Below are 13778 nucleotides of genomic sequence, written 5' to 3'. Positions count from 1 at the left end.
AATTTCTAAAATGGCAAAAACTTCCACCTCCGCTTCTCAGAAGGTTGTGGCCTCGTCCTCCTTGCTCCTATCTCAAAGTGAAGTGACGATGCCTCCTCGTGTGGATGAATGTGTTCCAGGGTCTTTGTCAACGACTTCTGATTTCCGGGCCGAGAGACTTTCTTCGATGTCGGGGCGCAGCGAGCCCGTGACTCAGTATATTAGGTCGATAACAGACATTAGAAGAGTGAAAGTTGATTTCTTTTGGGTGAATGCGGTGCTTATGGAGATCCTTTCTTCGGAAGAGGATATTAAGACACACAAAATAGGTTTCCTCAGTGTGTACACCTATCTGTTTACTCTAGCGCTGGTGGGGTCATCTTTGCCCTCGATCGACCCCGTGATTCTCGGCTTCTGTCAATGATGCCAAGTGACTCTTCGCCAGATTCATCCTTCATTCTGGCACGTTGTTTACATGAACAGGTACTACGTGAATGTTATCAGGGAGATGCCCTTTACCCTTGATCATTTGATCAGGATGTACAACCCCCATCTCATCCGTGGGGGTCTAACAAAACTCCACTGTTGAGCCCCGAGGTCCCTCTTTGCTTGTACCGAGGATCTTGGAAAGGGGGGATGGATAAGTTGGTTTTTCTGAGTGAGGACTTTTGATCTAATCCCGGCGGAACAGATGTCGTTCCTTGAGAGGTGGAATGTGAAGAGTAAGTAGACAATTTACCTTACCTTCTCTTGCTTTCCTTTGGCTATATATATATAGCTTACCTTCGGACCAATTACTACAGCCGCAACAATTTACCCCAGCACGGTTTCGGACCTCCAGAATTGGGTCGATTATCTGTACTCGATTTGCCTGTATGATGAGCGAGTGTGGCGTGATTTATCCCAGTCCCGGTTGGAAAATAAGGATCATGGTGAGCCTCTAGCCTTGTTGTAGCCATCCCTTTCAACTTAAATAGCTACTGGCAGCACTCCCATTCCCTGTGCTAACCTCTTGCCTTTGTGTAGGTCTAGGGGAAGTCCCTTTGATGAAGGGAGCATTACCCAGCGAGGAAGGCGTTTTAGTGCCTGATGAAGGGAATAAAAGACAAAGGGATCCATTGGATGGGACTCCTGAATCCAAGAAGTTTAAGGTGGGAGAGACTAAAGCTGACCTGGAGGATCTAACCTCGGAAATAGTGGGAAACCCTCGAGTTGAGGGAGAGGAGGAAAATAGCTCCTCGACGGCGCCTGAGGGAGTGACAAACCTAGTCAATCCTAATGTCGCAGAGATGGTGGATTACGAGCCGGAGATTGATGCCATTGCGGCCCACTTTGTGGCGAAGAGACCATTGAGAGAGTGTTGGGTTCTGCCCCCGAGCTGATCGGTGGTAAGAGTTATCCTTGGTCTAAAGTGCCTTTGTTGGGTGGTTTATTAGTTTAGGGACACCTAATGGACAAGGGATGGTCCTGACCGACCTTGCCAGTGCCGTAGTTGTGATTGATTCTCCTTGGGGAGCGACCCTACCTTTTAAAGGAGTGAAAGATGCCCTGTTCGAAGAATCCCTAGATGCGGGATGCCCATCAAAGGCGGAGATGTGCTTGAAAATCTTTTAACCATCTTTGAGGTAGTTCCATAGATTGATGCTTCCTTCGTTATTGGTGAGATAAGCAGGCTTTGCAGGCAGGTAACCTTCAGTTTCCCTACCTGTCGCTCGGGCTTTGGTTAACTTGACCTTTGTCTTTATAACTTGTCTTTTTCGTGGCTTTATGCCAAGGTGCTTTACAATCAGACTTTCACCAGGTATCATGTCAAGGTGACCCGTCTCGAGCATGAGAAGTCACTCCTTACTAAGCAGGTTATCTAGTCCCCATTTGCCTTTATCTGAATGTTTAGCCAGATCCCAATGTTTTAACATCATGGAGCTGATTTGTATAGTTTAAGAAGGAACGTGCCCTGTTGAGGGAGGAGCTTCGGGCCAAAGACTCTGAAGTCTCTGAACTCAAACGTCGTGAGAGAGAGATATATTCTAATAGGGATGCTCTCTAGGAGAAGGTGATATTACTTAGGCATCAGCTTAGTGAGGCGAGGGAGGATAGTGGCAACTACATGGGACTGCATTGCAAGCTGGTGGTTGCACTATCTAGGTTCAAGATTGAAGCCGGAGGGGCACACAAGGGGGCCGGGCCGAGGCTGACTCAGGTAGTGGACATACATGTGGGAGATATTATTTTTCCTGGTGAGTTTGAGAGAGTGAAGACCCTAGAGAAGAGAGACACTGACTTGCTTGCTTTTAGGGGTGCACCGAGCAGTGGCTCAAGAGGTGATAAAATAGAAGGCAGAGCCCCCAGAGGGGAAAAGCCCGTCGAAGAGGGGCCGCTGAAGGACCTGTAGTTGTCGGGGTGTAACCTTTGGTGAAGACACCGGAGACCTCCCTTTCGATGGTAGATTAAGATTTTGCTCGGTTCCGTCTTTGTAGGGATTTTCTCAAAACTTGTAAACGTCCCCCCCTCCCCCGAGGAATATAAGAAGGCTTTTTATTTCCTGTTGCTTCCTTCCTTTTTGCTTTTTGAAAGTACTATGTGATGTTCTTTAACTTTCGAACCAGGGTCCCGTCTTTGGGTTATACCCCCAGGCCTTACTGTTGTCGAGACTAGTGACAGTGACTCGTACACACTAAGTTGGTTACTTCTTAGAGTAAGCTGGCATTTGACCTTATGTGCTTTTGCTTTCAGTCATTTTTATTAGGTCGAGCTCAATTTCCGAGCTGGATCTTGACTCGAGTTCATCTGACCCTCAAATTTTTAGGATTTCGAGTTGTCCCTTGGTCTTTTGCACGTTGGGTTTTAGCGACCCTTTTTGTGTATGACCCTTGGCCCATTAGGCTTGGCGACAATGGCTCTTATGCCTTTGATCAAAGCGATCTTTCATATACATGGCGCTGAGGCTCATTAGGCTGGTGACAATGGCTTTTATGCCTTTGATCGAAGCGATCTTTCATGTGCATGGCCTTGAGGCTCATTAGGTTGGCTACAATGGCTCTTATGCATTTGATCGAAGTGATCTTTCATGTGCGTGGCCCTGAGACTCAATAGGCTGGCAAAAATGGCTATTATGCCTTTGATCGAAACGATCTTTATGTGCATGGCCCTGAGGCTCATTAGGCTGGCGACAATGGCTATTATGACTTTTTCCCTTAGGCATGTATACTAAACTATTTTGGGTCCGGTCTCCGAATCGGGTTACCACTTGAGCTCATTTTCACCCTCAAGCTTTTAGATTTTAAGATAGCGACCATGGCTCTTACACTTTTGGTCGATGCAACCTTTTAGCATGTGTGGCCCTGAGGCTCATTAGGATGGAAACAATGGCTCTTACATGCTTGGTCGATGCAACCATTTATGTAGTCTTTATTTTCCTCTTGTTAAGGACTTTTGATGTAATTTTTGCCTAACTCGTCGTCAGTTTGGGAAGAACCTCAATTTCGAGTAACTTGCGGTGATGTTGGAGCACCTTGGGAGGTTTGGCTCAGAGGCTGAGCAGCTCAAAGCCAGTGATATGGAGCCAACATTGTCGAATATCTTTTACCTAAGCCGAGGGTAGCCTGTTTAACTTGTTCTTTCCAAAGAAGATTAAGAGTAATTGAAGGGTTGTGTGGGCTAGCGACAATGTCTCTAACGCCTTGTAGCGATGGTTGGGAGTCCCTTAGTCGTGTTAGTTAGGCTGGTACAGCCGTGTCACCGGGGTCACTTATATTCGACCGGAGCCTTTGAATCCTGAATAAGATAGTTTCAGCATCTATATCGAGGGTATAACTTTTTAGGGGTCTTACAAGTTTGATATATAGACGAAACTTTGGAATTGGGTCTATGCCTTTAGTGAGGTCTTACAAGTTTTACATGTCGTTGAGGTCTTACAGTTTTACATGCCGTTGAGGTCTTACCGTTTTACATGCCGTTAAGGTCTTACAGGTTTACATGCTGGTGAGGTCTTACAGTATTACGTGTCGTTGAGGTCTTACAGGTTTGCATGCCATTGAGGTCTTACAACTTTACATGCTATTGTGGTCTTACAACTTTACATGCCGTTGAGGTCTTGCAGTTATAGTTGCTGCCTTATGTAGATTTTACGAGACTGAGTCTGCCCGCTCGAGGTTGTCATGCCCCAACCTCGGGAGGCATGACCGGCGCTCAATCGAGTGAACCCAACTGAGCAATCCTCATCAAACACTACCCATCCAACGCAATTTGAATAGGGAAACCGTGCTTTCATTTATTTATACAAGGAAAGATAGTACATTCAACATTTTAGTTCATTTTATATCACAATATTAAATCCCTTTTAAGTGAAATAGCAATCAATACAACAATTCAATTTAATCTTACCGTACTCACACAACCAACGATGAAGTTCAATTTCTAAAAGAAGGAGTTTTATCCATACATACCTCAATAAAGATTTTCTTATTCCTTACAAAATTCCGAAACTTTTAGAACTTCGATCTATTGTGTAAGAATTACAAATTAAACCGAGAACTAGAGACGAGATTGAGATTCTAGCTTGTTTTGAGCACACTATCAAACACTAAAGGTGCATTGTGATCTTAGGCCCTTTTGAGAGAAATTTCTATCATTTTATACCCCTCTTGCTTTCTTTTTAGTTCATTACCTCCCAGTATTATATGGTGTGATATGCATGCAAGAAATTCATTCTTATACCCATGAATTACGTCACTAGTGATCCCTTATTGCTAAGCATAGGAACAAGAGCTGAGGTAATGAAATCTAACCTCTTCGGGTGAAGATTTAGGTGCCCTCACTTGATTATCTTCAAAGATTTGGCAAGGTTTCATGGAGTAATTTGATGGGAAGCACTTCCCTCTTTAGGACTCTCTCTCTCTAAAAGTATCAGGAAATATGCTCAAAATGAGCTATAACACAGAATATATCGATAAGGGGTCGGGTTTAAAATTTAGAAAATTGGAGCCTCGAGTCAGGTCTGCGATCGCATTATAATGGACCGCAAAAGTGTTCCCAAAATCTGAACATTCTGTTTGGATATACGGTAGAAATGCGGTCTGCATACCCGTTCTGCAGTCGCATAATGCACCGCAGAACTAGTCCTTAGCAAATACCAAGGAAATTATGCGACGACTATGTGGTCCGTTTATCGATTATGCGATCACATAATGGACCACATATTTAACCTCAAATTTGACCAACACACTGGCTCACTTTGCGACGATTATGCAGTCCGCATACCGGATATGCGACCGCATTCTCAATCGCGGAATTGCATTTTATGGAAAACATTATTTCTTGACTTGTTATAGCATAGATCAGTCCAAAAGGGTCCGAACCACCACGAGCAAGCTCGCCGCGAAGAATTTTATGCATACCTAACACATGATCCTAATTGCCACTACGAGCTTTTGGGTTTAGGGTGAAAATTTTTCACGGGTCCTCACATCCTCCCCCACTCAAGATCATTCGTCCTCGAATAAGGATCAAGGTTCGCTTATTAGCGATCTTTATGCAACCTACTACTTACATACTAGTAGTCTCCAAATTTGGTCAACTCCCTGAATTTCTTAAAATTTTGCCAGTGTTTCCTTTGTATCTAGGCCTTATCCACCTGTCAGAGAGCCCTAGAACATATCCTAACAGCATAACCATATTTCATAAATGTAACATAACTTGTACAATCACCAACCATGGCCGTATAGGCAACATTTTACCAAAAAGGGGACAGTTTTACATAGATCAAGTCTAAAGATAAGAGTTCATAGGAGCTAAATGCATAAAAGCTATTACATGACTTTTCAAACAAATCTGGATACTTCCTTTTCATTTCATCCTCGGATTCCCAAGTGGCTTCCTCGACTTGCTGGTTCCGCCATAATACTTTCACGGATGCAATTTCCTTATTTCTCAATTTATGAACCTCCCTATCAAGAATGGCAACTGGAACTTCTTCATATGACAGTTCTTCATTTACCTCCATAGTTTCAACTGGCACAATAGTGGACGGATCTCCCACTACCTTCCTCAACATGGACACATTAAAGACCGGGTGTACTAATGACATTTCGGGTGGCTGTTCTAGCTTATATGCCACATGACCAATCCTCTGAATGATTCTGTATGGTCTGACATACCTCAGACTCAATTTTCCCTTCTTTCCAAATCGCGTGATGCCCTTCATAGGGGAAACCTTCAAAAATACCCAATCATCTTCTTTGAACTCTAAATCCCTGCGACGCACATCCGAATAGGATTTTTGGCGACTCTGAGTAGTTTTCAATCTCTCCTTAATAATCTTGACTTTCTCCATGGCCCGATGCATGAGGTCCAGCCATATCACTTTCGCTTCTCCAACCTCGAACCACCTAATGGGAGACCTACATCTCCTACCATACAGTGCTTCGAATGGTGCCATCTGGATACTAGCGTGGAAGCTGTTGTTGTAAGCAAAATCTATGTGTGGTAAATGGTCATCCCAACTACACTTGAAATCAAGAGTACAAGCGCGCAACATGTCTTCGAGCATCTGAATCATCTGCTCTGCTTGACCATTGGTTGGTGGATGAAAAGTTGTGCTAAGATTTACTTGCGTACCCAAACCTTGCTGAAACTTCTTCCAAAAGTTGGTTGTGAACTGAGCCCCTCGATCCGAAATGATTAAGTCTAGAGTGCCATGTAACCTGGCTATTTCTTTGATATACAACTGAGCATACTATTCCGCTGTGTCGGTAGATTTGACTGGCAGAAAGTGCGCTGACTTTGTGAGTCGATCAACAATCACCCAAATTGAGTGGAACTTGCACGAAGTGAGTGGTAACCCTACCACAAAATCCATGTTGATCATCTCCCATTTCCACATTGGAATTTCTATGCTTTGAGCCAATCCACCGAGCCTTTGGTGTTCAGCCTTTACTTGCTGACAATTCGGACATTTTGCCACAAAGTCCGCCACATTTTTCTTCATGTTATTCCACCAATAAATTTCCTTGAGATCATGATACATTTTCGTGGAACCTGGGTACACGGAATACTTGGAAATGTGAGCTTCTGCCATGATTCTTTCCCGAAGACTATCGATATCAGGAACACATAGGCGGTCTTGGTACCGTAGGGTACCATCATTCATGCCAAAGGAAAAAGCTGTGGTTTTGTTTTTGAGAATCCCCTCTTTCAGTTGTGCTAACAATGGATCCACAAATTGTTTCTCTTTCACCTCTGCCACAAGCAATGATTCATCCCTATTTTGCACAATTACCCCTCCTTCATTAGAGTTCGCAAGGCGAACTCCCAAACTAGCCAACTGGTGAACCTCCCTAGCCAACGACCTCTGATGGGCCTCCAAATGAGCTAAACTTCCCATGGATCTTCGACTAAGTTTATCTGCCACAACATTAGCCTTTCCCGAGTGATAGAAAATATCAATGTCATAGTCCTTGAGTAACTCAAGCCATCTTCTTTGCCTCAGTTTCAACTCTTTCTTCTTGAAAATATATTGAAGGCTCTTATGATCCGTAAATACATCCACATGTACCCCATACAAATAATGTCACCAAATCTTTAACGCAAACACCATTGCTGCCAGCTCTAATTCATGGGTTGGATAGTTCTTCTCATGATTCTTGAGTTGCCTAGAAGCATATGATATAACCTTGCCGTTTTGCATCAACACACATCCAAGCCCGACTCTCGAAGCATCGAAATACACTACAAATCCCTCTGTAACCTCTTGCAGGGATAACACCGGTGTTGTTGTCAATCTTGAGTTCAATTCTTGGAAATTCTTTTCACAAGCATCGGAACACTGGAATTTAACTACTCTTTACGTCAACTTAGTCAATAGAGATGCAAGAGTAGAAAACCCCTCCACAAACCTCCTGTAGTACCCAGCCAAGCCTAAGAAACTGTGAGTCTAATTGGAGTGGTAGGTCTAGGGCAATTCTGCACTGCTGCAATCTTTTGAGGATCAACCAGAATTCCTTCCCTGGAAATGATGTGGCCCAAGAACGCGACAGATTCATGCCATAATTCACATTTCAATTTTTTTTTTTACATACAATTGATGTTGCTGAAGAGTTTGCAAAACTGCCCTGAGATGTGCAACATGGTCCTCCCGACTTTGGGAATACACAAGGATATCATCAATAAACACTATCGCAAAGGAGTCTAGAAAGGTCTTGGAGACTCGATTTATAAGGTCCATGAAAGCTGTCGGGCATTTGTTAGCCCAAAAGACATTACCATAAATTCAAAGTGCCCATACCGAGTTCTGAAGGCTGTTTTTGGAATATCATACTCCCTTATCATCAATTGATGGTACCCGGACCGCAAGTCAATCTTTGAGAAACATGTAGCACCTTGCAATTGATCAAATAAGTCATCTATTCTTGGTAGAGGATATTTGTTTTTGATTATGACCTTGTTGAGTTTCCGGTAGTCAGTACACATCCACAACGATCCATCTTTCTTTCTTACAAACAAGACCGCTGCGCCCCATAGCGACACACTCGGTCGGATGAAACCCTTCCCTAGAAAATCCTTCAATTGTTCCTTTAGCTCTTTCAATTCTACCGGTGCCATTCTGTAAGGTGGAGTTGATATAGGTCGTGTGCCTAGTATCACATTGATCCCAAAATCAATTTCCCTATCCGGTTGAATCCCAGGGAGTTCATCTGGAAAGACGTCCGGAAATTTATTCATAATTGGTACACACTCAAGTCTAAGCGCCTCGGCATTGGTGTCTGTGACCCGAACATGATAAATACACCCCTTCTTGATCATCTTCGTGGCCTTAAGGTAGGAAATAAATCGACCTTTAGGCAGTACATTATCTCCCTTCCATTCAATAACGGGCTCATTAGGAAATTCAAGCCTAATGGTTCTAGTCTGACAGTCAAGTTTGGAAAATCATGAATAAAGCCAATACATTCCCATTATTACATCAAAGTCGACCATCCCTAACTCAATAAGATCGGTCGTGGTATCCCTACCACGTACCGTAACAACACATTCTCTATAAACCCAAGCAGCTGTAATAGACTCACCAACTGGGTAGATACCATAAAGGGCTCATGAAGCTGATTTGGCTCTATCCCGAATCCTATAGGAACAAAAGGGGTAACATAGGACAAGGTGGAACTAGGGTAAATAAGTGCATACACATCATGAGATTGGACAGTCAGAATACCTGTAACAATATCTGGAGAAGCCTCTACAGTCTGGTGACCACTCATAGCATAAAACCAGTTGGGTCCTCCTAATCTCTATGCACCACACCTTGTGGGTACTGGGGTACCTCAAGCTGGGGAGGGGGATCAAGATATAGCAGCTGCCTGGCCAGATGACTGAGTTGTGCCGCTACCCGCTCCCTGGCGGGATGCACGATAATATTTCTTAATATGACCCCTCATCCCACACCCACATCATATTGGTAACTCTAGATAGTAAGTCCCTGAGTGCATCTTCCCGCACCTGGGGCACTGAGACCTCTGCTGCTGTTGGAACCTCTCTCTTGACCGACCCCGCTGATAGGATCCCCTGCGGCCCTGACTAGGCCTGAAACGACTGCACTGCTACTGGTTGCGCCCTGACGGTGGTGCACTGGCTGAAGACTGTACAATAGACTGTGAAGGCTCTAATGATCCTCCCCTAAAAGCTGGTCTTTCCCCACCTAGTGACTCTCCCATATTTCCCGTAGACCGGGCCTTGCTGCTACCCTCTCTCTCCATTTTGTTCTTTAATTTACGGTTCTCTATGGCCTGAGCAAATGCTACCATCTTCCCATAATTCATGTTGTAATTCAATGCAACCGTAGAAGCCTCATTAATGGTCAAAGAATTCAGGCCCTAAACAAACCGGTACACCCTGGCCTCTATTGTGGGCAACATATGAATGGCATACTTGGACAAGCGAGCAAACTCCATGTGGTACTCCACACACTTCTATTACCTTGTCTCAAATTTACAAACTCTGCCGCACGTGTTGCCCTTCTCTCAGCGGGCAGGAAATGGTCAATAAAGGTATCAATGAAATCGCTCCACCTCGCCGGAGGGCGCCCCTCCTCTCGGGAATCCTCACACACTTCAAACCATGAATAGGCCACCCTTTCAAGCGGTAGGCAGCCAACTCTACTCCTTCTATCTTAGTTGCACGCATAACCTTGAGGGTCTTGTGTATCTAATTAATAAAATCCTGAGGTTCCTCTTCTGGATTGGCACCTGTAAATACCGGAGGGTCTAACTGAATAAATCTATTTACTCTGGAACTAGTAGAATCCCCTTGCTGGCTAGATGAACTAGGCGAAACATTCGACCTTTGGGCCTGGGATTCCACTAGCTGGGTCGACCGTAGAAGCTGGAGCTGGAGGCGGGACAGGAGTATCAATGGGAGGGATGGTGGTACCCTCCACGGGTGTAGGAACTGGGGTAGTCTACTCTAGAGTAGAAGAATCAGGCATAGCAATAGCGGGACAGCTACCCTCATCCACAGTATCAAGCAGTGAATCATCAGCCACTCCTGAGGTGGCATTGGCTGCTTGGCCAATTCTCGCTTTCTTCTTAGGTGGCATTTACTGAATGATAGAACATAGCACTAATTAGAGAGGGACAGTTTCACCGTACGATCCAGAACATCAAAGAAGGGTGTTATTCCTAAATGCCCAAGTAGCCTCCAACTTATAGATGTGGTCGACTACACACCGATAAGAATGACTCTACTAGACATGGCTTCGAGACATCCTAGGAGACATCAAAACCTTAGGCTCTGATACCCAGTTAGTTACACCCCAACCTCGAGAGGCGCGACCGACGCTTAATCGAGTGAACCCAACTGAGAAAGCCTCATCAAACACTACCAATCCAACTCAATATGAATAGGGAAACCATGCTTTCATTTATTTAGACAAGGAAAGATAGTACATTCAACATTTTACTTTATTTTATATCACAACATTAAATCGTACTTAGGTGAAATAGCAATCAATACAATAATTCAATTTAATCTTACCGTACTAACACAACCAACGATGAAGCTCATTTTCTAAAAGATGGGGTTGTAGCCATACATACCTCAATAAAGCTTTCCTTATTCCTTACAAAATTCCGGAACTTTTAGCACTTTGATCTATTGTGTAAGAATTACAAATTAAACCGAGAATTAGAGACGAGATTGAGATTCTAGCTTGTTTTGACCATACTATCAAACACTAAAGGTGCATTGTGATCTTAGGCCCTTTTGAGAGAAATTTCTATCATTTTATACCCCTCTTGCTTTCTTTTTAGTTCACCACCTCCCAATATTCTATGGTGTGATATGCATGCAAGAAATTCATTCTTATACCCATGAATTACTTTACTAGTGATTCCTTATTGCTAAGCATAGGAACAAGAGCTGAGGTAATAAAGTCTTACCTCTTGGGATGAAGATTTAAGTGCCCTCACTTGATTATCTTCAAAGATTTGGCAAGGTTTCATGGAGTAATTTGATGGGAAGAACTTCCCTCTCTAAGACCCTCTCTCTCTCTCTAAAAGCATTAGGAAATATGCTCAAAATGAGTTATTACACTGAATATATCGATAAGGAGTCGGGTTTAAAATTTAGAAAATTGGAGCCCCGAGTCAGGTCTGCGATCGCATTTGCAATCACAAAGTGGAAATGCGGTCCGCATAATGGACCGCAAAAGCGTTCCCAGAATTTGAGCATTCTATCTAGGTATATGGTAGAAATGCGGTCCGCATACCCATTCTACGGTCGCATAATGCACCCCAGAACTGCTCCTTACAAAATCCCAAGGAAATTATACGACGACTATGCGGTCCGCATATTTGTTATGCGATCGCATAATGGACCCCATATTAACCTCAAATTTGACTAATACACTGACTCACTTTGCGGTGACTATGCCCCCTATGCGGTCCACATACCTGATATGCGACTGCATTCTCGATCGAAGAATTTTACGCATCTCTAACACATGATCCTAATTGCCACTACGAGCTTTTGGGTTTAGGGTGGAAATTTTTCACGTGGCCTCACAGGGGTCTTATGGCCTCGGGTTTTGATAAGTCAATGGAGGTAGCGCTTGACGGAAGTCCCCGAGTCGTCGAGAGTTTCTTGACTTGGGAGCCATTATTTGGAATCTTTGTACTGCCTTATCGAGGGCTTACAATTTGGAGATCCAGACCTTGGGGTCATGTGCTTTTGGAGATTTCGGCGACAGTCCCCGAGTGTTCGGGACACTTTTGTCCTTGGAGATGTTTCGTGATTTTCGTGCTGCCTCGTTGAGGGCTTGTGAGTTTAGAGTTCCAACCCTGAGGTCATGTTGGTATCGCATTGTTGACGCTAGTCTTCGAGTATTCGGGACGCCTTTAATGGAATAATCGATTTAGAAAAAATGTTGAGTTTCCTTTAGAGCATGAGATTCTTTTGACAAAAGGCATTCTTTGATTGGTTGACATAAGTATACATAGTTTCGTTGTCGGGGGAGTTCGACCGTTTTGCCCGATACATCATTTTATTAATTGGACCACGGGGGGGGGGGATGCCCTTCAGTATTTGGGGTTGATTGTAAAAAAAGCCTGAAATACTTGTCGAGTCTTCTTTAGGTAGCATATGGATGTTGCCTCGTTAAAAACCATGCCAGTAAAACTCTTCTATGGACAAAATCCGGCCGAAGGAAAAGAGTTCAACGGATGCTCGAGGATGTTCTCGGAATTTCCAATAGGATTCCCTATCAATAATATAGTTTTAGCATCGATATGTTCTAGTTGCTTGGAAGTTGTTCGCCCTCCATGGTGGAGAGCTTGTATGACCCTTTGCGGACTACTCCGAGGATGCGATACGGTCCTTCCCAAGATTGGCCCAGCTTTCCTTCATTAGGGTTTCGGGTGTTAAGGGTGACTTTCCTTAGAACAATGTCCCCAATTCCAAAATATCGGCGGTTTGTTCTCATGTTATAATATCTTTCGATCCTATGCTATTGGGCAGCCATTCGGACCAGCGAGGCCTCCCGCCTTTCATCCAGTAATTCAAGGGCCGTTGTCATGGCCTCGTCGTTCGAGCTCTTTGTGGCATGTTGGACTCTAGCGCTCGGCTTCCCGACTTCCACTGGTATCAAAGCCTCGAGACAGTATACTATAGATAAAGGTGTTTCCCCTGTGCTCGATTTTGAAGTTGTTCGGTATGCCCACAACACTTCTGGCAATATTTCACTCCACTTTCCTTTGGCGCTTTTCGGATTCTTTTTTAAGTTTTGGATGATGGTTGTGATTGTGGACTCGGCCTGGCCGTTCGCACATGGGTGGTAGGGCGTCGATAGGATCCTCTTGTTTTTGTGATCCTCAAGGAATTTTGTTACCTTGCTCCCGATGAATTGTTTCCCGTTATCATATGCTATCTCGGAAGGAATCCTGAATCGGCACATGATGTGGTCCTAGATGAAGCTGATGACTTCTTTTTCTCTTATTTTTTCGAAGGCCTGCGCTTCCACCCATTTGGAGAAATAGTCAATCATTAATAAAATAAATCTAGCCTTTCCTGGTATCGTTGGCAGGGGTCTGATGATGTCCATCCCCCACTTAATGAACGGCCATGGCGATAAGACCGAGTGCAGTCATTCACCGGGTTGTGAATCATCGGGGAAAATCTCTGGCATTTGTCACACTTCTGGACGATTTCTTTGGTGTCTTTTTCCATGTTGTCCCAATAGTAGCCTACTCTGATTACCTTTTGGACCAAGGCATCGACACCAGAATGATTTATGCAGATGCTCTTGTGATTTTCTC

The 13778-nt window shown here is 44.1% G+C and overlaps 1 protein-coding gene across 1 annotated transcript; it reads right to left on the bottom strand.

The window, feature by feature from the left end:
• Nucleotides 1–5710: 5710 nt before the first annotated feature.
• Nucleotides 5711–6535, bottom strand: LOC138871323 (uncharacterized). Its single transcript, XM_070149196.1, has one exon. It carries the CDS (start codon nt 6533–6535, stop codon nt 5711–5713), a length of 825 nt encoding a protein of 274 aa, XP_070005297.1.
• Between the last annotated feature and the right edge of the window lie 7243 nt (nt 6536–13778).

This window comes from Nicotiana sylvestris, chromosome 6 (assembly GCF_000393655.2).
Source record: "Nicotiana sylvestris chromosome 6, ASM39365v2, whole genome shotgun sequence".
NCBI classification, from domain to species: Eukaryota; Viridiplantae; Streptophyta; class Magnoliopsida; order Solanales; family Solanaceae; genus Nicotiana; species Nicotiana sylvestris.
The sequence above is the reverse complement of the archived record's forward strand: the minus strand, read 5'-3'. Positions and strand labels throughout refer to the sequence as shown.

Coding starts and splice junctions, on each gene's coding strand:
- LOC138871323 (XM_070149196.1), bottom strand. CDS start 6,535: ATGATTCAGATGCTCGAAGACATGTTGCGCGCTTGTACTCTTGATTTC.